Raw genomic sequence first — 26290 nt, forward strand, 5'->3', positions numbered from 1 at the left:
ATGTTCCAAGCTTTGTTGCAGTTTTCGTGCTCCATAAGCTAACACTGGTTCCCAAACAGTGGTACTATCTGCATAACAACCCAACTCCTGTATTTATGTAGTCTCTTTAGTCTCATTACTTACCATTGTGGTCGGTAAAACTCTTTCAAAATTTTCGTGGTCTTCTTAGTAATCTTTATCTAGCTCTTGCTCACCGAAGATCTTTAAACGTTACTTCATCTTTAACGTTTATCCTGATATTCTCTGCAATTTTATATTTGTTTTGCCTGTCCTGATCTCAAGATCAAGGTCTCCATATATTTAAAATATTTTTTTTATTATGAATAAATTATTTTATTGCATTGAGTTGGCTTCATTTAATTTCTATCCAGATTTATTGCAAGGTTTCTGAATGGATCCAGGTGTGCCTTATCTGTAATAAGCAGTTTGTAAGCACATCCAATCCAATTTACCAGTTTGCTCTAATCCTACTTCAGACTTCATTTCTTAAACCTTTTCTCAGTTATATAATTTCCTTGTTTCTGATTCACATTGTTTCTGAAAATAACACTGATTACAGTCACTTTAATATTCAGGGATAATGTTGAACTCGCCTAAGGACTGAGAGCATGAAAGAGAGATTTTTGTACTCAACGTTAAATCTTTTTCTCTTGTCCTATATTGGGGGACACAGGCACCGTGGGGATGAAGATCCTGCAGCTGGAGATTGGACACTAAGTTGTTAAAATTTGACTCCTCCTGCTCTGGGCTTCATCCCCTGTCTCCTCCTAACACCCTCAGTTTCGACCGAAGAAGGAGCATGACCCAAAACAGAAGAGGAATTTGACAACCCCCTTAAAACTAGAGAACTATAAGAAAATATATCTAATATATATTTAGAACAAACTTAATATTCATCATGTGTGAACACAGGGAGGGAAGGCCTGTGTCCCCCAATATAGGACAAGAGAAAAAGATTTAACAGTGAGTACAAAAATCTCTCTTTCTGTTGCCTAATTGGGGGACACAGGCACCGTGGGGATGTCCCAAAGCAACCCATGAGGGCGGGACACTGAGCACCCCAAAAGGTGTTCAACCGATTACGGCCTGCTTCGGCTGAAGCTTGTGTGTGTGGACTGTAGAAGCGTGTGAAAGTGTGAAGGGACGCCCAGGTGGCCGCTTTGCAAACTTGTTCCGCTGAAGCTTGGTGTCGGACCGGCCAGGACGTGCTAAGAGCGCGTGTGGAGTGAGCTCTCACCTTGAGTGGAGGTGGTTTCCCCTTCACAGCATAGGCCCTAATGATCGTAGCACGGATCCACTTAGCTATCGTTGTCTTGGCTGCTCTAGAACCGCATTTTTGCCCATTAGGAATGATAAAGAGCGCATCTGTCTTCCTGATATCCTTGGTGGCCTGCAAGTACAAAGTGATTGTAAACTGCACAATCTGGATGTTGTTCGTGCACTCAATAGGATTCTTGACGATCCAGACACAAGGAGGGAACTTCCATATCTTGGTTTAAGTGGAATTCCGAAACCACCTTTGGTAGAAAGCCGGAGCACAACCTGTCCTTGTGGATGATGGTGAACGACGATTGGCATGAAAGTGCCGCCAATTCAGATACTCTCCGAGCAGATGTGATGGGCAGGAGGAACACCACCTTTTCAGTCAGTGTAGACGGAGGAATCGATTCAATAGGTTTGTATGGGTCCTCCTGTAGAACAGAGAGTACTAGGTTAAGGTCCCATGGTGGCACTGGACAACGATACGGTGGCACCAACCGAGTTGCTCCTTGAAGAAAAGTTCTAAAATTACTCCTGAGTGCCAGCCGTTCCTGGAGTAGAATGGACAATGCGGAGACTTGAACCTTCAGTGAACTGACAGCCAGACCCTTCATCATTCCTTCCTGCAGAAAGGATAGAACTTCCTTTTCTTTTGCCTTCTGAGGATCTGAGCCTCTGCGTTCACACCAAGTAATGAATGTCTTCCACACTCTGTGATATGCTTTGGCTGAAACTGGTTTGCGAGCCCTTAGCATGGTAAGTAGCGTCTCAGCCGGGGCTCCTGCCCTTTTGAGAACTAGGGCCTCGAGCCATGCTGTTAAAGCCCACTGATGAGAACTCGGGATCTGAGTCAGCAGATCTCTCTGAGGGAGATGAAATGGTTCGTCCGACGCTAACTGCACCAAGTCCGCGAACCACGCTTTCCTGGGCCAGTATGGTGCCACCAGAATTGTCTGTGTTCCTTCTCGTTTTATCTTCTTGATGACCTTTGGTAGTAGCGCCAGGGGTGGGAATATGTATGCCATGGAGAATGGCCATGGAATCACCAGGGCGTCTACCGCGTGTGCCAATGGATCTAAGCTTCTTACCACAAACTTTTGGACCTTTAGATTGCTCCAGGATGCCATCAGATTGATTTCTGGCAATCCCCATCTTTCCACTAGGAGTTGGAAGACTTCCTGATGTAGACTCCACTCTCACTGATCTATCGTTTCTGTGCTCAGGTAGTCCGCTATCCAATTGTTGACCCCCGGTATGTGGACAGCCGATAGCGCAGGAACGTTCTTTTCTGCCCATTCTAGAATGCCACTTGCTTCCGGAAGGGCTGCTTGGCTTCTGGTGCCGCTCTGGTGGTTTATGTACGCTACCGCTGTTACATTGTCGGACTGTATCCGCACTGCTTGACCCTGGAGCAAGTAAGTCAGGTTTTCTAGAGAATATCGAATCACCCTCAGTTCCAGGAGATTGATGGGAAGCCTTCTCTCTTCCTGATCCCAAAGGCCTTGGATCGTTGTGTGTTCTAGTACACCTCCCCACCCCCGTAGACTGGCGTCTATTGTGAGAATTGTCCAGTGGTGTGGGGAAATGGTTTTCCGCCTGCTGTGCGATGGGGCTGTTACCACCATTCGAGGGAGAGTTTTACCCTTTGCGGAAGGACTATATGGTGATCTAGATCCTTCCGATGCTTTCGTTGTTGCAGCAGAATGGCGTGTTGAAGTGGTGTGGAATTGTGCATAGGGAATTGCCAGGAAGGATGCTACCATCTTCCCAAGGGCTTGCATTGCTATTCGAAGAGGTACACTGGTAGTACTCCTGATGGTCCGAACTCTGTCCTGTAGGGTGTTGGTCTTGTCCCGTGGGAGACTCTCCCTTTCCTGGAATCCATTATCAGGCCTAGATATTCTATTGTCTGTGTCGGAACTAGGATGGACTTGTTGAAGTTGATCATCCACCCAAAGTCTGTCAGGGTCTGTAGGACCTGGGTTGTATGGTGGTGAGCCATGGCTGCGGAGGGGCCCTTTACTAGAAGATTGTCCAAATAGGCGATGACGGGTATTCCCTTGAGTCTTAGCGCCTCTAGTGCTGCCGCCATCACCTTGGTGAATGTACGAGGGGCTGATGACAGTCCGAATGGAAGTGCTACGAACTGCCAGTGTCGACCGTTGACAAAGAATGCTGACTTGCAGAACCCTTCCAGTCATTTGTCTATAGGGTCTTTGAATGCTGCCACGTCTGCCACAGGTATGGTCCTTGAGACTGGGGGGGGTCTACCGCTGGTGGAGATGCCCAGAGTTCAGTGCACTCTTGAGGAAAGGGATATGTCTGTGAGAACCGCCTAGAAATCTGTACCCTGTGATCCGGGTGTTTCCACTGGGCCTTGATTAATTCGTCAAACTGTTCATATGCTGGAAATATATGTGAATTCTTCTTATGTCTTGAAGATGTTCTTAGCTGGTTCAACCACAGTGATGGAGTCTTCGATATTCCGTGTACTGAGAACCGCTTGTATGAGGCCTTCTACCTCTTTTTGAGTTCTAGGAGTCTGGGTCCAGGTGCTCCTGGTCAGAGTCTTCCTCAGATAAGACTTGGCCTTCCTCATCTGAGGGAGTGAATTGATCCCTTGGGGAATCTGGAGGGGAAAGTGCATGCCGTTTGGCCCTTGTAGGGCTGTCGTCCAGCCCGGAATGATGGGAAAGGCGCTCAAGAACCTTGTCTAAGGTCTCGGCAATGCAGTCCATGTTTTGTATGCCTGCAAGTGAGAGGGATAGAGCCCTAACTAACTCAGAGTCAGACGTGCTGGCCAGGGGTGGTGGCGAGGGTTCTGATTGTCTGCATGCTATACACACTGAATCAGCCGAAGCAGCAGTACATTTTGTCTTGCATTGTGTGCAAGCTAGGAAAGAAATCTGAGTATGGGAGCGTGTAAGAGCTAAGGACTTGGAGGTCCTGGGCTCTTCTGTTTTGTCTGCCATAATGCTCCTTGCAGTCGTGACAAAAGAAAAATTGTTTTTTTTTTTTTTTTTTTTTTGAGACAGGGGTCCCCAATCTAATGTGGTATATGGCAGAGTGGTTTCCCTGGCGTGAAAGGCCTGCGGAGACATAGAATAGGCACGTGGGGTAAGAGGCACTGACACCTAAAGCCTAAGACATATAAGCAGAGAGGTACTTGCCTGTCAGTGATAAAGGCTGTGTAATGCTCCGTTCCAGTCCCTGATCAGGTCACTGTGAAGAGAGAGACTGGAGTGCCTACAGGAAGGGCCGGAGACGTGCTGCGCAGAAGGGGTCCAGGCCGTTCCGTGTGCTGAGAAGTTTCCCCAAGTGTAGCGCAGGAGAAGAGTGCCCGACTAGCAATGGAGAGGCGGAAGCGCGTTCCAGCGTGACGCTCAAGTAACAACGCGAAGACCTGAGGGTGGGAGGAGCCGGATACAAGTGAGGGGAAGGTATGAGACCTAAACGGAACACCATAGAGGGTAAGAGAAGGGCCTGGGGACAGTATGCGCAAAAGATTTTTTGGCCACAATATCTAAAGCCTCAGCCTAGAAGAGGTGTAAAGGGGGTTAAGTACTGAATCATACTCACGAGGGATGCCAGCTCGTCCGTGTCCTTTTGTGAGATCTCCCTTTTGAAGTACAAATAAAAATATATATGACAAAAATCCACATATATCTATATTTGCAACATCCAAAACACCAAAGGTGGGTCTAAGGCGCTGCTGCAGTCCTCCAAAGAGCGGGAAGCAGCGCAGGCAAGGAGATAGGAGCAAGCCTGCAGACCTCCGTAGAGTGGGAAGCAGCGCAGGCAAGGAGATAGGAGCAAGCCTTCAGACTCCTGTAGAGCGGGAAGCAGCGCAGGGAGATAGGAGCAAGCCTGCAGACCTCCGTAGAGCGGGAAGGCTGTAGGGCATAATAGGCAATAGCTGGAGAGGCTCTTGAAAGGATCAATGGCCCCTTAGTGGCGTGATCATAACAAGGAGTCTTGATCAGGTGCTCCAGGCACAGAGGTATGTGTCTTCTCCTTCTAAGGACACTAAACGAAACTGAGGGTGTTAGGAGGAGACAAGGGATGAAGCCCAGAGGAGGAGGAGTCAAATTTTAACAACTTAGTGTCCAATCTCCAGCTGCAGGATCTTCATCCCCACGGTGCCTGTGTCCCCCAGTTAGGCAAGAGAAACATGGCTGGTACTTGTGGCAGGATATAGCATTGCCTCTTGTGTCTCAGTTCTACCTCCTGCCTGTTAGAACTGAGCATTACCCACAGTCAATAAACAGGTGGAAGTCTGGTCCCTGCAAATATAATTTGTGTGCCTATATGGGTGAAAATATTAGAGTAAAAAAAAATATATATATATATTTTTTTTTTAATACTCTAACCATAAAACCGTGAATTACTAAAAAATTACTAAAAAAATAAAAAAAGGTATTAAAAGTTTGCACCAGCCTAGTAACCCATAGCAATGGCTCAGCAGTTAGCTTTTAGCTGGATAATGCCTGTTCAGAAATGATTGGGCCAGATGGTGGTTGGATAGAACTTTCTTACCGTACAAACAAAATCAAACCTTTTTAGAATACTTTTTTATTATTCTGTTGTGGAAGTAAAAAAATAAGTCGGCTGGATGTGATTTACTTATAAAAGACAATGTGACTTTGCAGACTTTTCAGTATTTATAGTTAAGTGGCATTTAGAATTTTGCAGAAAAGATCAATGCTACCTTGATTTTCTTATTTTATTCTTTTTTTGTGCTTCCAGAGAAGCCCAAATCCACATCACTGATGTTTAGCAACAGTAGCATGGATGACAGCACTGCATACCAGACAAAAATGTGTTCAACAGGTTTTGGAACAAAATTTGTAATATAGTGATTGCTGCATGCGGCACCCAAGTGACTTTGGTTTGGAGACCACCATTGTGTGTGTGTGTGTGTGTGTGTGTGTGTGTGTGTGTGTGTGTGTGTGTGTGTGTGTGTGTGTGTGTGTGTAGGAATAGTTATGTTATAAAGCAAATGTATTTATACAAAATACATTTACAAATATTGGAAACCACCTAACGCTTCTGCTTAATGGGAATGGAAGGTTCTCACTACATAGGAGATGCCTTTCCTCCCTCTAAAGTTTCAGTACAAGTCTGAGGGATGTGCTACTGACTTTTTTTTCTTGAAGTGTCAGTCAAGATCCTTTCTATATAACATGGAAGTAAGCTGGCTCTTCAATATAAAACCGACATCACATCAGACCTGTTCAGGGATATGGCTGAGCGCCACTTAACTATTTGAGCCTACCCCTGCCCCCCCCCCCATATTATGATTTTGAAGGAGATTTCTGTTTGTGTACAAATTTTGTGGCTTGAAGACACATCAGAAGTTCTATTAGATGACACCCAGTAAGGCTGGCTTTGATGCTTGTCTTCAGACTTGGGTTGAATTAGAATTTGTTTGGGATCTGTAGGTTATCTGGATGCCCACAGTTTACTCATGCCTGGTATATTTTATTACCCTCTTTAAAGAGAGAATTACAATGTCAGGATATATAAAACTATATATACAAAGTGGCAGTGAAAGAGCTCTCATAATTATTATTTCTAGCATGTGAGAGCAGATGCGCCTATAAAGAGAGTCCGAGTTACAGTTCTAACTTCCCTGAGAATCTGTATTATTCACCTTGTAACTAAGTACCAATGCGTAGTTCTTGTTCAGATTATTTGTCAACATGACGTGAATGTCTTGGCATCCTTGCGTATTGCAAGTCCCCTCCCAGCATCCATCTGAATTTAGAGTCAAAGGACAGAGGTTTAAACCTTTGACCAGCACGGCTGCTAGTCCTCTGGCCTTGATTTTGAATTGCACTGGGCTATTGGCTGGCAGAATTCCATTCAGTGGCTCTAAGAGTTCATAAGTACAATCCCAAGCGTTGTATCTCATTGGGAAGAATGGCCACCTGACATTGGGATTGGAGCAGCACAAGAGATAATTGCAGGTGTAATCGTACATATTTCCCGGGTCTGACTTTGTCTTGGTGCAGATTTTAAGCACATAGGTACCAGCTTTTGGCAGGCGCGTGAGGAATTCCACATAGCCGTCTTTTATTACTTGGAAAACATGCCGTCTTCTAACTTCCTCTGATGTGATGTCATCGGCATGGAGTGTGGCAACAACATCAATACTGTCATTCAGACCAAAACTAACCGAACAGCATCCATCATCAGTGTAAATTACTGGCTCAAGAACGGAAGGACGAACTAGGCCTTTCTTCTCAGAAAAGCTGCTAGGTCCAACGGGATTACTAAGTTCCACCGGGAGCAGAGGCCAAGTTACTTTTGTGTTAGTGCAGTTTATCAGATAATTACATGCAAATTTGTAGCTGCCCTGCTCCGACTCTGTGTAAATCTTCAGTACATACATGCCACATTGCGGCAGTTGTACTTGAAATTCTACTTTGTTCTGTCTCTGAACCTGCAACACGTGTCTTCTCTCTGCCTCCTCTGTTAAATTCACATCGTCTGACTGAAGTCTCGCAAAAATGCCCATTTCTTTCTTAAGTGTGAAGCTGAAGGAACAACGTCCTTCAGTAGAATCGATGATGGGATTGGTATGTGAAGGCTGCAATAGACCTTTTTTCTCAGAAAGAGCAGTTGGACCAACTGGATTTTGAAGTTTGTTTGGAAATGGAGGCCAAGCGACATCAGGGTTATTACAAGTGATAAGGTATCCGCTCACAAACTCATAGCTTCCAGGCTGGGATCTGTTGTCCACATAAATTCTAAGCTCATAAGATCCAGATTTAGGAAGCTGTATGTAAAACTCGACGTGACGGTGCTTCTGAGTGTACATTATGTATCTCCTCTCCATTTGCTTATTCCATTTGCTATCATCGCAGTGTAATGTAGCCAAACAGCTCTCTTCTCTGTCAAGAGAGAAACTTAAAGAACAGCGCCCATCTGGACTTTCAATGACCTGACCTTGCTGTGAAGGCCTCATGAAGCCATTCTTGTCCACAGTGTTTGCAGAGTTCAATGTGCTTTGTGCTGTAACAAGGCCCTCTGGACTTTCAGCCTCTTTATTTGAACAACAAATTAGGTAATTGCACACATACTCAAAACTAGTTGGAGATGTCTTGCTGTTAGCAAAAATCTGTAGAATATAAGCCCCGGCCTGGGGCAGATGTATCTGTATCTCAACATGATTGCCTTTTTGAGCTTGTATTACCAACCTCTTTCCTCCATGATCAGTCAGGGGGGTTTCATCAAAGAGCAGTGAGGTTAGAATCTTGATATCTTCCTTTAACGTGAAGGAGAGAGAGCAGTGGGAACTTGAAGTGTAAATAATAGGATCCCTCTGTGAAGGCTGGAGAAGGCCTCTCTTCTCCATTAATGCAGTTGGGCCTACAGGGTTCTGCAACTGTCTTGGGAAAGGTGGCCAAGCCACCTCTGGATTTGTACATACAACTAGGTAATTGCAGAAACATTCAAATGTCAAAGGGCCACATGAGCTGTGTATTTTTAAGGCATAGAACCCTTTCTGTGGGAGGTGGACCTTGAATTCAACTCTGTTTCCACGTAAGGTCTGCAGCACATACCTATTTTCATCTCCAGGTTTGATATTATCTGAATGTAATGTTGCTAAGACTGTGGCTTTCTTCACTAGTGTGAATCCAACACTGCAGCATCCATCCTGTGTGCTGATTATAGGATTGGAACAAAGGTTCTGAAGAAACCCTTTTATCTCTGTTAGCCAGCTTGGGCCAACTATAGGTTCTAACTCTTTGGGAATCCTGAACCCAGTGTCCACTGATCCACAGTGTAGGATATACTCAACAACTTTGTCATAACTTTCCTTCCCAGGGTTGAAAGGCTTTGTGTACAACTCAAGCTTGTGTCGGCCAGTGACTGTAGGATACACATCTAGCTGCATCCCGTTCTTTGTTAGAGTCATAATGCCAGGCTTCTCTGTTTTATTGAGCGTGAAGGAAAACAGGGCTGGAGAATGACCTTCAATAGAAAAGGTGGCCTTTCCATTTACTGTAAGAGAATAGTACAAAGCTGAGTTGTTTTACTGTATTCAGCAATAGGGCGCATATATCATTTTGTAGACTGGTGTAAAATCAAGGTATAATGTGCTTCTGCCTCCTTTGCCTGAGATTATAGGGTTTATTTATGAATAGGAGTACAAAAGCATTATGTAATGAGAGATTATGGGGCCAGATTTATCAATGCTTGGTATTTCTAAGCCATAGCAGTGTAAACCGCTTGAAAAAATTTTTACCAAGCATTTAAAACTTTTTCTGCATCCCTCAGTTATCGATGCTTGATTATTATCCAGTGGTAATGATAACTGCTTAGAAAAATACTACCAAGCAAATAAGATTTTCAAATCTTTTTCCGCTTCACCAGACAAAAGATTTGGTATGTTCCCTAAAAAATTGCACTATTGTACCGCTGTTACATACAGTATCCCAACACCATTGTAGTACAATAATCCTCCAAACTGCAGGATTTATAATCTCTGATCTGTTTCTATTACCATACCTGTTTCAACCATAAGTGTCTCTGGATAGGAGGTGGTCAGCCCTGCATTATAGAAGTTACTGTTACGACACAAGTTCCCTTCAAATTGTTTCATCGACAGGGGCACTTGGAGGAGCTGCCAGTTCTGGTTATCTGGGAAATGTTCCGCTATGAACAGGGCCGGGTGTGTTAAGAAATAGAATTCATTGTACCTACAAAGAGAAAAAAAAATGGGGTCGGCTATTTAAACTGGAGGAATTTGTCCATAAAAAGGGAAATCTGTTTTTTTGCTTACCGAAATTTGAAGGAGTTAGTACTGCTGTTGGCAAATCCAGCTCCCCACGTGGTATCCACTAGATGCCACCTCTTGTTGAGATAGACAGCATTCCAGGCATGGTTTGGCTCTTCAGAGAACGTGTGCCCAGTTTTATAACAGAAGCCTTTAGAGTAGCCTCCAATTTTCAGACACTGAATACCTGCACGACTGGAGGACAGAAGAAGTATAAGATGCTAAACTATGCCATAAACCAGACTACATCTAAGAAACTAGAAGAGTAACAAAACAAGTTGTGCCAATGAGCAAGTATGCTTCATCAAGTAACCCATAGGAACAAAGCAGTTGTTTGCTTTTATTATTCTAACTGCAATAGGTCATAAGTGATGATGGTTTACTAGACCCAAGGAAGCCTTGTCCCTGTTGCATGAGGCATTTTGATGCAAGAGATATCATGAACCTATAACAGTGATCCCCAACCAGTGGCTCATGAGCAACATGTTCACCAATCCCCTCAAAGCAGGTGCTTATTTTTGAATTCCAGGCTTGAAGGCAACTTTTAATTGCATACAAACCAGATGTACTGCCCGTAGGCTGTAAGTCCACATAGGGACTACAAAAACCCCATATTTGGACTTTTTTCATGCTTGTGTTGCTCCCCAACTCCTTTTTTACATTTGAAAGTGACTCACCGTTAAAAAAAAGGTTGGGGACCCCTGACCTATAAGATATTTATATTCAAAAGGGACATGGATGAACAGCCCCTTTAGCAAATACCTTTGTGCCCCCATACCTGCACATGTTCTCAAACAAACCAGCATATCCTTCACAGGCTCCCTTCCCAGTGAGCAGCGTTTGATTAGGATCCCCGGACCTCTTGGACTTGTCCTCCATGCCATCTAAATCATATTCTAAAAAAAAAATTAAAAAGGAGAGTATTTTTTACCGTCTTTATAAAGGCACATCACTAGGGAGCCAAACGTGGCTAAGTAAAAATCACTGATCATGAGCAATAGTGAGTGATCAGTTATAGGAAAATACCCAATTTATAATCTCTCGCTTATCTAGTTTATGTATTTCCACTGAATTTAACTTCTCTGACATTTCTTGGTGGGCTAAAGCTGGTCACTCAGTAGACTTCTCTGTCTCCTGCTCTTGGAGAGCCTTCACGGATTAGAACAATTGCATGCTTTCTATTGCACTTGCAAGTCTGTATTTCATGCTGTAGTTAAATCTGTAGTATAAATGTTACTGCTCTATGAACGTAGCAGGGGGCACCACTGGGCAAGTTTGCTCAGAAATAGCTTTTATGCCATATGGTTGCTATACACATGGGTAGATAAAGAGTATAGAAAGAGTAAGGGCCATCATACTTTAGTGCAATAGGCTCGATATAGTGTATTAAGCCCATGTTGAACACCACTGGCATAAGTGGATGGGGGTGATAGAGTGATGGAAGCATTCTGTTGTGGTCTCTAGAGATTTGGCAGCTCCATTCACATGTATGAATTGAGATAATACATAAGGACTAGAAGACTCTATGTACACAGTAACCTGTGTCTTTTTCCCCTTTAAGGAAAAACATGAAACTCAAATTCTGATTTTAAGCAGGGTATATTCCTTATTTAAAAGTGGACTCCATGGCCTATCCCCAACTACTACCCTACAGCAGCTTGCAATTGGTTGTAGCAGTAGAAATGTAACCATGTGTCCTGTCCAGAAGATGGCAGTGGTTTGTTTACCTTTCTCATGCAATCTGATCTATATTTTCCATGCATGTGTTGACAAAGTCTTGTGTTTGTCTTCTGAATTGTGGAAAGTGCTCTTCAAATTGGCTCCTCACCTATGTGGTGACAGATCCATGTCCAGATTGCCCGGACCTTCTCCAAGTCTGTGCGTGCCATCTTTAACAAGGAGCTTACCAGCTGTTCTACTGTACTTGGTTTCCCCACCTGCAACCAGAAAGACTTTGTTGTAAGCACAGCACCAGTGATGGTCGTAATAATAATGGTGGCCACTAAAATGTTTTGGGTGTGGGAAGTGGTTTTAGACAATGTTTGATCTCCTGAGATCATTTTCTCACTCTGTAAGTTCTGAGAAGTATGAGGGGGCTCTGTGTTTGTCCTACATTTGAGTAGCGACTGCTACTTTCTCATGGGATCTTTCTAACATTCTGCTCTTTGTCTGCAGTGAAATATCCCATGACTCTTTTATTCTAGGCTGGGGAAAACATTGTATCCCTGTTCTAGTTCAAATGTTTTCTATGGAGATGATGTTGTTGTTTAACAGTCATGTTTGCAAATGCCTGAAATACTACTTTTTTATTTTGGTAATGATGTTGAGTGAGGCCGGGCGTTGGCTAGTATTATTATGAAAGGCTGAGAACGGGGAACTGCACTCTCTAGGGTAGAGTTAATTTGCTGAACCAACTTTCAAGGGAAAAGTGGAATTAAGCGGCTCCTTAAAGATGTCAAAACACCTGTATATAGTTTAATGTCTGTTCATGTTTGTGAGGAGCTTCCCTCTTATCAGGCCTGGACTGGCAATCTATGGGTTCTGGTAAATGCTGCCCTAGAAATTGGCTATTTAGTGGGTCTGGTGAGGGCTGTTTGAACCTCTGTATACAGGTATGGGACTTGTTATCCAGAAAACTCGGGTCCTGGGGTTTTCTGGATAATGGATCTTTCTGTCATTTAGATCTTGATACCTTAAGTCTACTAGAAAATCATGTAAACATTAAATAAACCCAATAGGCTGGTTTTGTCTCCAATAAGAATTAATTATATCTTATTTTGGATAAAGGACAAATTACAGTTTTATTATTACAGAGAAAAAGGAAATCGCTTTTAAAAATGGGAGACGGCCTTTCCGTAATTCTGAGCTTTCTGGATAATGGGTTTCCGGATAACAGATCCCATACCTGTACTTGGAATGCCAGGGCTTGTTTTGAGTCCCAGACCTGCCCTCTATGTTGTAGTTCTGCATATAGTCAAGATGCCGACTCCCAAGAAGGTGTATTAAGGGGTTGGTAAATCAAATTAGAGGCTCCTGGATATACAAGAGGGATTTACCTTCACAGAATAGGCATCCAGTTTCTCAAAATTCTTCAGATTCATTGCCAATGATTTCAAGTTTGATTTATCCCAAGGGTAGGCTAATAGACGACAAGACAAAAATAATAAGCAACTGTTCATCACAGTTTTATTTTCAAATATTTCCTGTTATTGTAGACACATTTATCTTATACAGTTCCTCAGCAATCCTTGTCTTCTGTTGGGACGTGATTACTCTGTACAAATACTTTAGAGGACATAAAAGACAGATAGTGGGGGATCTTTTTCTTCCATAGAAAAGAACAAAGAAAAGGCCCCTTCCTTAGAACCGAGGAACAGAACAGCCTTTACGAGGGGCTTGGATGAGTTGAACAAACATAATATCAAAGGCTATTGTATTGTGAGATGTACAGTTAGTTTAGCATAGCCATCAGTATATACAGTATATTTATACACAGGTATGGGGCCTGTGATCTAGAATGCTTGGGACCTAGGGATTTTCTGGATAACAGATCTTTCCATATTTTGGATTTTCAAACAACTAATTGTTTTCAGATAGATCACCAGAATTAAAAACTACTTTCTATTCTCTACGTGTCACTGTTTTTATAATATTGAAGTATAAAATGTCATTTTTCACCTTCTAAAGCAGCTTGGGGGAGCGTTCGCCAACCCTTTAAACTGTTCTAAATTTAGTTGATACATTTCTTATCGTTGTCCCTGCTGAGCAGAATCCCTGAGTTTCATTACAGGCAGCTGTTAGAATTGATACAATAGTTGCTAATATTCCAGAGATGCTGCTGAGAAATGTATCAACTCAATGTTGCAAAATTGTGACAGTTTAAAGTCTGCACCTGAATTACTGAGCTGCCAGACTCAGACAACAGGGACAGGGACTTTAAAAAAGATTTTGGAAAAACAGTTAAAAATAAATAATGGAAGTAATTTAAAAAAGTCTTTATTTCTGGGGAACAATATTATGATTAGATGAAGGAGGGGGTGTCTCCATACATCTAATCATACATACAGTTTTTTACTCACCACATTAGGGAGGTGCACCGCCCTGAGCCCTCAGAATTGGGATCGGACAACCATAAAAGAATCTGGAGCAGGCACTCAAATAAAGGCAATCTTCCATCAAATAGTTGAGATCAAGTAGAACAGATTAATTGTGTCCTCTGCCTTACGCGTTTCGTGTTACAAACACTTAATCACAGCCTATGATTAAGTGTTTGTAACACGAAACGCGTACGGCAGAGGACACAATAAATCTTTTCTACTTGATCTCAAATGTTTGATGGAAGATTGCCTTTATTTGAGTGCCTGCTCCAGATTCTTTTATTATTTCTGGGGAACAATCTGAAAACAAATGAACTGAAAAAAGTGTATGGAAGCTGAACAACCCCTTTAAGTCTATTAGAAAATCATGTAAACATAATAGGCTGGTTTTGCTTCCAATAAGGATTCATTATATCTTATTTTTTTTTATGAAGTACAGGGTACTGTTTTATTATTACAGAAAAAAAAAGGAAATCATTTTTTAAAAATCCAAGACCTTTCTGGATAACTGGTTTTCAGATAACGGATCCCATACCTGTATGTATGAGTGATCGGAACAATGCACAGTACAGCTGTGGCAAAGCAATCTTCTAGAATAATATTTTACTGTGTCATAGACTGTGGAACATGTCATTGTTCAAATAAAATAGTATATTTCAGGCTTAAACATTATATTCTGGAAGACCTAACCCACTCTTGATACAAATGAACTATGGAACATCATGGTTTCAAAATAAAAAGCATTGTCTTTCTCATATTAAATAAACCAAACAAACAAAAAATGTCAAAAATGTTGGCAGAATGTGGTGCATGATAAGATACTAAAAAGCACCTTACCATAAAAATCTTTAGCGCTGGGCTGTGGAGTTGGATCCCAACTGTTTCCATTGTTAGTAGAAAGCGGAGCACCTACAAGATACAGATCCTTCATTACTAGTCAATCCCATGTAACAGTGGAATGGAAACTATGTCCCGTCCCTGCAGTCATGGGATTAGCTTGTATGTCACTATTTTAATGGATCCTCACCTAAGGGAAATTATAATAATACTTAGAAATAACAATCCCTGCAACAAACAAAATCTTACCTGTGACAGTTGGTCTGTTTAAGAGCTGAGGCTTGCTGGTTTTCGGGTGAATTTCCAGCCGGACATGGCTTTCTAATGCAAAAGGGGAAACCGGATGAAGGTTGAATTTCCTACTGAGATTTGCTCTACATTATTGCTACAGTTATCTGACTCTTTATTTGGCTTCCCAGTTTCTGCAAGACTCTGAAAACCAGGTTACTGAGGGGCCTGCAAATCTCTTCCAGGCTCAAAGCCTCAAATTGTGACACATTTAGGAGTCAGTTGCACCCACCCTCTTTTCCCTGTAAGTTAAAGGAACAGTAACGTCAAAAAATAAAAGTGTTTTAACGTAATGAAAATATAATGCAGTGTTGCCCTGCACTGGTAAAACTGCTGTGTTTGCTTAAGAAACACTACTATTGTTTATATAAATAAGCTGCTGTGTAGCAATGGGGGCAGCCATTCAAAGGAGAAAAGGCTCAGGTTACACAGCAGATAGCAAATAAGCTCTGTGTGTCTAATGGTGTTATCCATTACTTAACCTGTGCCATATAGCCTTTTTTCAATTTTCCGCCATTGCTCTACAGCAGCTTGTTTATATAAACTATAGTAGTGTTTCTGAAGCAAACAGATCAGTTTTACCAGTGCATGGCAACATTACATGATATTTTCATTACATTTTTTGGTGTTACTGTTCCTTTAACTTTTAGTATGTGATAGAATGGCTAATTCAAAGCAACTTTTCAATTGGCCTTCATTTTTTTTCGATTATCTTCTTTTGACTTTTTCCAGCTTTCAAATGGGGGTCACTGACCCCATCTAAAAAAAACAAATGCTCTGTAAGGCAACAAATTTACTGTTATTGCTATTTTTATTATTCAGCTTTCTATTCAGGCCCTCTCCTATTCATATTCCAGTCTCTTATACAAATAAATGCACGGTTGCTATTTGGACCCTAGCAACCAGATTGCCAAACTTGCAAACTAGAGAGCTGCTAAATAACTCAAAACCATAAATAGGAAAATATTAAAACCAATTGCAAATTGTCTCGGAATATCATGCTTTACATCACACTAAAGGGGTTATTTATCAAAATCCAAATTTATCTCATTATTTTCTGAAATATACTCTGACCAAACATACATTTTCCCAAAAATTCCAGTTCGGGAAAAAACTTCAAGAAAATCGTGATAATCGTACGAAAATTTGCTTCCGAATTTTCCCTCCCAAAAAATGTGTTTTTTCAGATTTTGACTGAAATCCACAAAATCTTCGGATTTTTGCACTAAACCCAGGGCAGATCAGGATGTCTTTCGGACTTCTCCAATTGACTTATACACAACCTCAGCAGGTCTGAGATGCGACATTTTCAGATAGAGACTTTTTCCTTCCTCAGGGTATAATAAATCCTGAAAATGTGAGGTTTTTTTTTTCATTAAAAATTTGCATTTTATAGTAAAAAAATTCGAATTTTTGGCAGTCGGACTTAAATAAATAACCCCCTAAAAGCTAACTGAAAGGACCCATTTAATGCTGAAACTCCTTCCAGCAGATCAGTCATTGTTATACAAAGGTCCTTTTATTAAAAAAAATAAAATATGACCTCAATAGTTTTAGTGCGTTTGTGGGAACAGTGTAATTATTGCTAGAAAACCTGTTGGAGAACCCCCAACTGCCTGCTGTTTACTCCAAGTGTCGTCAATGCCGGAACAGATCTCCCACCTCCCACCTTATTGCATTCTCTTAGGGCATCAATGTTTCAAGCTTGATAAAAGGCCATATGGCCTGAAACGTTGCTGTAATGCCCTAAGAGAGTACAATAAAGGCATTTTAATTAAGTTAATTTTGTGGTGCTGTTCCACACTGTTTGCATATGAGATATTTTTTTGGCAGCCTTGCAGTATAACTATTTTTGTGTCCATGTCTAACAACAACCTCTGCTTCAAAATAGGGAGACTTTCCTAAAGTAATTCTGTTGTTTCCCACAAGATGGCAGTGTCTTCACTATTATTATATTCAATCTGGTGAAATATATATATTCCTTTGCAGTTAATCTCATGACATGGTGATCCTGGGGTCCTGTACCTATTTTGTTCTTAAAACACAAGTCTAGTTGCCAGAATGAAGAACTATGTATTCCTGCTTTATCTGCCCAGATTGTCTCCTCACACACACACAGTTATACATTATGTATTCTTGGCACAACATATAGAGGCAAATTCACTAACCTGCGGAGTTGCGCTAGCGCAGCCTTTGTCTGACGAATTTTCGCCAGGCCGCCACTAATTCACTAAAAACCAAAGTTGCGCTAGGGTTAATTCGTCAGGCTAAGCGAAGTTGCGCTAGCGAAGGCTAATTTGCATACAGCGCCAAATTTAAATTTGAATGGACGTGTATGCTGCAGCGCATACAGAACACTACACAAGCCCAGGGAAACGTAATAAAAGTTTATATAGATGTGCCCACAGTATATGTAAGGTGCCATATGTTACATTTTGGGGGGAAGGTGGGCACCCTCAAAAAAAATTCGCTCTTTTTCAGCCCATCACCCAAAAAACGCCAGTGTTTCAAAATTTTTGGGACTTTTCAACTTTTTTTTTAAAAACTCCTATCTACTCTATTGAACTTCACCTGCTCTGACCTGGCGAAGTGAACTCTGGCAAAGGAGGTAACGTTCACAAAAAAAAATTTTTAGTAAATTTGCGTAGTTTCGGCCCCTTCGCCAGAGTGCAACTTTGCCAGTGTTAGGGTGCGAAGTAGCGCTAGGCTATCCACTTGACTGGCGAATTTTCGCCAGGGTCACTGATAGTACATTTGCAAACTGACGTCACGCTGGTGAATTTTCGCCAGCGTTAGCCACTTCACATTTTAGTAAATTTGCCCCATAACGTTTAGGATTGTGGGACATCCAAGATCTCATGCTTAAGCAAGTTTGGATAACTGAGCCCTATTCAGGGGCATAACAACAGAAGTGAATAGTCTGTGCTGTGCTGGGGCAGACGAATACAGAGCTTGGTGTTGTTGATTGTTAATGCAATGTAGGTGTTTGAAACAGATCACCATACTCCATCACCATGTAGCTCCACTGACAGGCACAGCGCTGGCCTTAGTGCAAAAAAAAAAAAATTGACCTGAAAATGCATGCTTTCACATATTTGGGCTGATCTCTGCTCCGTATAGCTGCATTTCTCTCCTAAAATCTTGGACATATTCAGAGCCAGATCTTTGGCAAAACTGGCTCCCTATGGGTCATGCAGAGGAAATCGCTGCTTAATCTAAACTTCATTTTCGGTTAGTGGAGGGGTAGTGGAGGGGCCCAGTGAACATTTTACACCTAACAAGAACTTTTGTTACATTGATGTGCCAGACCAGGAAACTCAGCACCAAGGCAGATGTTGCAGGTGAATCCTCGGGTGTAGTACATGCAGGTAGTGATGTGCAGGCACATAGTCTGCGGGTAGCGGTGGATTTGGGTTGAGCTCTTCCTTCATCTCACCCACCTGTGCCCTTCCTGTGCCAGCTTCTTCTTCCTGCAGCTTCTATTTATAGGCATTCGCTTGCCCCATCCCACCCACTTTCATGACGTCAGAGATGGGCGGATCGGGCGCCATCCAATAAATAGAAGTGCCAGGAAGGTTCGGGTGCGAATTGGGAGCGGGTGGTTTAGGATTTTTTGTTGAACCACACATAATTACATTTGGGACATAAATGCAGTGCAATCCATTTTATGAACGCTTGGCACTGTAATTGAGATTTCATTGCATTTGGGCAATAAAATAGCTATAACGCAATAAAGAGTTCTTGAAATGCACCCCTTACTTTTCCCAAGCTTATGGTACCTTAGGCATTATCATTGTATATTTTATATTCTTTTCCCGTTGAGCTGAAGAGATTTAGGCAATCCTATAGCAAGGAAAGAGGAGAATAATAGCTGCACTTTACCTTGACTCTCATAGCTGCTAATAATCTGTCCGCTGGTATGCGGCTTCCTTGGAGCGGGTTTCACTGCTGAGGAGAGAGAGTGTAACAGAATGCATTGAGGGCTGGACCATGTATCCCACAGGCAGGAGTAGTACACATTGTATGAACAGAAAGGGCTTTATATATACATACACACAAATACTCATGTTGTACTATGGCCACTGTTTGGTTTGTAGCTGTATTAATTGGCAATACCATAGCTATGAGAGCCAATGGAGCATTGTTCTCTACTTGCTCTGCATTGTTATGCTCCTGCTTTGGCCAGGGATTTGCCACACTGGAACCTATTGGCTTGAATCCGAACATACAAAATGGGACCTGTACCTTGTCTTGTTTGTTGCAGTTTTCCTTGCATTCCTCGTCAGTATGCATCTGTATTTGTGTAAAATAGATTAAAAACTACTGACAATGGGGCATATTTATCAAAAAGTTAAGGTGAACATAGACGCAAAGATCCTATCGCCCGAATCAAGGATTCGTACGATTTTCGGATCGTGTGTGGGGAGAGTGCCGACATTTTTGTCCGGCGGAGATCGGTCGTTTGGTCGATCGGACAGGTTTGATTTTGTCCCGACTGATCCCGCCGGAGCCCATTGCGCATCGTAATCGGATCGTTCAGCCGATACAAGCTGATCTTTGCGTCTATGGCCACCTTAAGGTTAGAGGTTCTGCCACTTTCACCCATAGATAAATTTTCTTTTAAAAATTCCATAGAAATTAATGGAGACTGGTGGAATTTCACTCTAGCGGACTCTGGTGATCTCTTACTTCACTCTTATAGATAAATATACCCTAATATGTGGTAATCAACCTGCAGAACACCTTTATTGTGTGGATCTCAACATGTTTTTGGATACCTCCCTTTATCAAGTGAACCACTGAACCATTAAACTATTTGCTTGAAACCCTCTTGCTGCAGACTGCACTGTATGTAATCACACCTAACACCACAAGTAACACCTCTCATCCTTGTTCCCCATAATATATATTTGCACATACACTTTTTAGCCCCAAGGTAACATGCTAAAACCTTTCCATGAGTGGAGTTACTGTGCCAGTTGCCCACTGCAGGCTCAGTATCTGATTATAGGGGCACCAATCTGCCATTCACCCTTTACTAGACACTCAGCAGCCTGGCATGAACCAGTGAGCACAGGCATCACCCACCATATCACACGACTGTACCTTGTCTTGGTGGCACTGGTTCCTCACTCTTGTCCCCTCCAGTCTGTTTGTCCTGTGAGTGGACAATAAGGAGCAGGTCAATGCGTAAGGAGCTGGAGTCCTGCCTTATGTCCATAGCTGACAGTCAGTGCTCCCGGGATGAGATGAACAGGGAGCTGGTGTAGTGTCAGAGCAGCTCACTGCAGGATGACAAGCAACGCCAGCTTTTACTTCCCAATTCCCTCTCCCCTCCCCACAGAACCAACACTAACGAAATGCAGCTGCACCGTCCAGATTTCCATTAGCACCCGGCAGAAATGGGACCCAGAAAACCTGGTGCTGAATTACTCCGACAAGTGAGACCCCCTGCGGATGGGGTTTCCTCTCATTTTCCCTGGGACATGGTTTAGCTGCAGTTTGCACACCTGTCCAGCTTCATGTGCCAGGAGGCTTTTGGCCGGGTGAGCGGTTGTTGGAGTGAACCCTTGGGAAATGTGCCAGCCTGAAACCTTATTTCAACTTTCAGCTCTTCCCAAGGCGAGGGGCCCCTGGTATAATATATCCAGAAACTGTGACTGGGGCAACAGAGGGGCAGAGACACCAGCTGTGATTCCCTAACAGACACTAAAACAGATCTGGTCCATATGCTGAGAGGGTTCATACTAAAGTCTAAATGTCAGAATGTGATGTACAGATGTTCTTGTGTAACAGGTGGGCTGAATATAGGGAAGGGCAGAAAGGGCACAGTCTAGGGTTGCCAGCTCACACCCTTTACACTGCTTTGGTTTCATATACAATCCTCATGTTGAAAGGCTAGTAAGCTGTTAATGCTGATGCATAATTCATGGCTGCACAGAAATCAGTGCAGTCTGCAGTATACACCTGAATTAACTGCTTCTTGGAAGGGTTAGTTTTCCTTTAGGTTAAAGGGATTCTGTCATGATTTTTATGGTGTTGTTTTTATTTCTAAATTACACAGTTTACACTGCAAATAATTCACTCTACCATTTAAAATTTCATTCCTGAACCAACAAGTGTATTTTTTTAAGTCGTAATATTGGTGTGTAGGTGCCATCTCAGGTCATTTTGCCTGGTCATGTGCTTTCAGAAAGAGCCAGAAATGCTTTCTGGCAAGCTGTTGTTTCTCCTACTCAATGTAACTGAATGTGTCGCATTGGGACCTGGGTTTTACTATTGAGTGCTGTTCTTAGATCTACCAGGCAGCTGTTATCTTGTGTTAGGCAGCTGTTATCTTGTGTTAGGGAGCTGCTTCCCATTGTTCTGTTGTTTGGCCTTCGGGGGGGGGGAGGGGTGATATAACTCCAACTTTCAGTACAGCAGAAAAGTGTGACTGAAGTTTATCAGAGCACAAGTCACATGACTGGGGCAGCTGGGAAATTGATAATTTGTCTAGCCCCATGTCAGATTTCAAAATTGAATATAAAAAAATCTGTTTGCTCTTTTGAGAAATGGATTTCAGTGCAAAATTCTACTGGAGAAGCACTATTAACTGATGTGTTTTCTAAAGAAAATGTTTTCCCATGACAGTATCCCTTTAACTTTAAGTATGACAAAGGCAGTGATAATCTGAGACAATTTGAAACTGGTCTTCAATTTTTAGCTTTTTCTTGAGCAGCTCTTCAATTTGGAATGTATGCTTGCTAGGCTCAATTCACCCTAGCAACCAGGCAGTCATTTGAAAGTTAGGCTGGAGGTGGATAAGGAATACAAGTAACAATGACAGTTTAGAACAACAAAGTATTTATTTGCCCTTTTGAAAGCTGGAAAGAGGAAATCATTTTAAAAAATATAAAAAATGACATGATTATGACTCGAACAGTTAATTTAATGGTAAATTGCACCTCTAAATTTCAGGTTGTAGATTAGAGTCCTGTCTGGGTTTCAAAACCGTATAGGTGGCAACCTTAGCTTTAGTAGCCCGGCCAGTAAGAAAATGTTGCTAACTTTTGAATAGAGAAGACAAATAAGAGAGGTTTTCGAGTCCAAATAATGATTTTATCTGGTACAAGTACGAGTATAGTGACTGGTGCAGTTAATGACTAGTCACTAGGGATTGCGCCATAAGTAATTTCTCATAATCTTGGATATTTAAACAGGGGAGGATAATGGGCTAGGACTGAACTCAGGGCCTACCTGTCCAGTTGTGCAATTCTGACACTCAATTGCAGAGCAACTCACAGTCTCTGGGGTTGTTTTCTATGACCTTTAGCCTCTATCATAAATTCTGAACTGTAGAGACAAAGACATGAGATTCTACTTGCCCTGAGAAGTGGGGCACTTTGTTATTATATGTTATCACATATAGGTTTATTTTTTTTTATAACAGAGCTGAGTTTATTCGCTTACGTCATTTCATTTCATTAAGAGTAATTGAGGAGGTTTCAAGTGTTTTGACCCCCCCCCCCCCACCATTTTCATGCTCTGTCAGAGCTAAAAAAAACATCCCATTCAAAGTGAAAAGGAATCGCTACTATGTGCCGGGTGCCTTTACAGGGCATGTAAAGTCTAAAATAGAATAAGGCTAGAAATTCTGTATTTTGTATACTAAATATAAACATGAACTTACTGCACCACAAGCCTAATCAAACAAATAATTTATGCTTTCAAAGTTGGCTACAGGGGGTCACCATCTTGTAACTTTGTTATACATCTTTGCAAGACTAAGACTGTGCACATGCTCAGTGTGGTCTAGGCTGCTTAGGGATCGTCATAAACAAAGCTGCTTGAGTTCTGTATGGCTGGGAAGTAAGGCGGGGGCTCCCCCTGCTGTACATAAGTATGATTGTTTCCCTGCTCAGCAGTTAGGGACCGTCTGACAATTCCTATCCACAGCAGTAAATGAAGGGAGAATTTCACTGCATACAGTCAGGTTTCTTATAAAAACACACACATTTTTTAAGTAAAGTATATTGGAGAGAGGTTTCTTTTTCATTAAAGAAAGTAAAAATGAGATTTTATTTCTTTGCCTTTACATGCCCTTTAATTGTCGTGGTTCTCTCAAAAGTCTGTGAGCCATATACAGTATGTCATTTGTACATATGAACACTTGCCCTTAAAATGGATGCCAACAGTTGGTTATATGAGTTTATCCATTGTGCATAACCTGCCCCATTCTTCTATTAAGACTTGTGATCCATTTCTGATCCATTCTTACTGTTGCTTTCTGCCTGCCCCAACCTCTATCTGCCTTGACCCAAAGCTATTTGACTTTGCTTCTGCCTGACCAAAAATGCTCAACAGCCTCTTTGCCCTGTTCTGTCTGTCTGTCTCACCCTTGGACTAGATTTGAACCAATGTAAGGCGCTACCACTACGCTTATTAACTAATATGCGAAGTTGCGCCCAGGGTGCCGAATGCTGGCGACTTTTTGCTAGCATTACCTCTGCAGTGCGAGCATTTTATAGCGAAGATGCACTAGCGTCTGTTTGTGCCTAGCGAAACTTCACTAGTGATCTTGCACTTAGGTCAATTTGCATACGACGGTAATTTAAAGTTGTATGGACGTCTTTATTATAAATATTGGTGCAAATGCTTGAAGTTACCACTTTGTATTACACATGTCCAGGGAATCTTATTAAAGACAAGAGTTAATATAATGCCCTACACATGAGTGAATGTTCCATAAGTTATGAAATGTCTGGAGTAAACCGGTTACCCAAAAAAAGTTTAAGTCAGGACTTTTGCAGGCAATTCCGTTCAAAAAAAGAAAAAGTCGCCAGCCTATTTGGAACTTTAATGCAATTTCGGCACATAGGATATGATTAGGGTTGCCACCTTTTTTAAACTGCTTTACCGGCTGGTGGGGGGCACAAAGGGGCGGACCGTCACGTCAAAATGGGCGGGTCATGATGGCAAAGGGGGCGTGGCCATGGGGTGGAGCCACACAACGGACGCTAGAAGAGGCAAAGGAAAAGGTAAGTTCCAGGGGATTGGGGGCAGGCCGAGGGCTCCTTTTAATCGTATTACATTGCCGGTAAATTTGTAATACCGGCCTGGCCTTGGCAGGTATTTACCGGGTGGCAACCCTAGATATGATGTAAGTGACAGAAGATTGAGGAAGATCTACCTTCTTTTTAGCTCTTCACCTGGTCTGAGGTGGAGAAGTCAACTCTGGCAAAAGAGGGAACGTTCAGTAAAAGTCGTCAGAGTGAAAAGTCGCCTGGCGATAGAGTGTGAACGAATGCTAGCGACAGTCTCTTTTGCTAGTGAATTAGCGCCTGCGCCTGTTAGTGAATTGCCAATGTCACTGTGGATGGTAACGCTAGCGAAAAGTCGCTAGCGTTAGCCACTTCGCCCTTACTCGAAACTTAGAGGACATTGCATCAAAGGGGCAGATTCACTAAAGGGCGACGTGGCTAACGCTAGCGACTTTTCTCCAGCGTTAGCCACTTAGTGAATCTGCCCCTTTCACGCAATGTCCTCTAAGTTTCGAGTAAGCAGGCCATTGGAAACATTTGTTGGTGCTGCTGAGTAAAGCAATAATAACGATACCTACAGGAGATTTGAAGGGTGTGAAACAAGGAACTGAAGGATTTGAAATGAGCTTGGCGATGGTATCCCAGCCATTTTAGGAGTTTAGAAAGAGAGGTCAGGCCAAGAGATTATCAGCAGCAAATATGTGACAAGAGAATGTCTGATGATGGATTCTTTACTCTAAACAAGAGCACAGCTATGGGTCCTGTGAGTTATTATATGAAATGATATAACAGCGGTGCATGCATTGTGTCGTATCAATACATCTAGAGACAGGGAGAAATATTACTGGGAACAGCAAGTAACATACTGATTCAACAATACACATAGCTTCATAAAGAACAGTGGTTTTAGCCATTTGGGGTTCTTGCATGCACCCCTAAGTGGTCCAACATGAATAAACATCGGATAATTTTCACAGAAGAGAGCTCCAGTTTTACTCTTTGGTAAATATACCCCAATATGACACTACAGGAGCCATGCATTTATTACTAATGCTTAAAAGTGAATGAAAACTCCAATATAAGGGGGGTGTCAAGTGTTCGGGCAACCCCGAAGGATTGTAATGACTTACCTGATGATCCTGGTCCATCCTTCTCCTGAGGCAGCAGCAGTTGCTGCCGCCGCCCCCCTACCCCGTGCGCTTACCTTTTTGCGCCTGAGGGGGTCCAGGGGGGTCCATGAGGCGGCAGAGAGGGCCAGGACGCTAGCGCAGAGAGCCTAACTGCGCTCTCTGCGCTAGAAGCAGTGCCGGGCCACGCTGGGCAGGCGTCTGTATAGTGTGCGCGTGTGAGTATTTGCGCTCTCGTGCGCATGCGCGAATTTGCGCTCTCGTGCCGCGCATTTGCGCATGCGTAGAAGCGCACAAAGCACGAAAAGTCGGCAAGAGAAGGGAACCGGACTTAGGGTAGGCGACAGAGGAGGTGCCTACTCTGCCTACCCCTAGTTCCGGCCCTGGCTAGAAGAGCCGAATTTCCGGTTTGAAAACCGGAAATTCAGCTCTTAAAATACCAGGAGCGGCACTTGTACCTAGAGGGGCGATGCCGTCTAAGGCGAGAGCGTCAACTCGCCTCATTGGCGAAGTACCCCTGCAGGTGTACATACGCAGCAGAGACGGATTTTACCAAAAAAATCAGCTTTTTCACTCTACTACACAAGCGTCGGCTGCTGGATTTTGAAGAAAGAAGAATGTGTCCAGGGTATCAGGTAAGTGTCCTAACACTTGGCACCGCCCTCATAGATTGGAGCTTTCTTTCTCCTTTAATATAAATATACGGCAGGCCTAATTTTTGTTTGCTGAAATTAACTTTTAGTATGATGTAGAGAATGATATTCTGGGACAATTTGCAACTGGTTTTCATTTTTTATTATTTGTGGTTTTTGAGTTATTTTGCTCTTTATTCAGAAGCTCTCCAGTTTGCAATTTCAGCTCTCTGGTTGCTAG

The 26290-nt window shown here is 42.6% G+C and overlaps 1 protein-coding gene across 1 annotated transcript; it reads right to left on the reverse strand.

Annotated features, from left to right (window-relative positions):
• Window positions 1-6725: 6725 nt before the first annotated feature.
• Window positions 6726-20632, reverse strand: ky.L (kyphoscoliosis peptidase L homeolog). Its single transcript, XM_018263964.2, has 10 exons — window positions 20374-20632; window positions 19150-19215; window positions 15229-15300; window positions 14980-15051; window positions 13102-13184; window positions 11874-11982; window positions 10824-10941; window positions 10052-10240; window positions 9778-9968; window positions 6726-9270 (listed from the first exon to the last, which is right to left on the reverse strand). The coding sequence occupies exons 1-10, from the start codon at window positions 20486-20488 to the stop codon at window positions 6884-6886; spliced, it is 3402 nt and encodes a 1133-aa protein (XP_018119453.2). The 5' UTR covers window positions 20489-20632; the 3' UTR covers window positions 6726-6883.
• Between the last annotated feature and the right edge of the window lie 5658 nt (window positions 20633-26290).

The sequence above is a fragment of the Xenopus laevis genome, chromosome 5L (assembly GCF_017654675.1).
Source record: "Xenopus laevis strain J_2021 chromosome 5L, Xenopus_laevis_v10.1, whole genome shotgun sequence".
NCBI classification, from domain to species: domain Eukaryota; kingdom Metazoa; phylum Chordata; class Amphibia; order Anura; family Pipidae; genus Xenopus; species Xenopus laevis.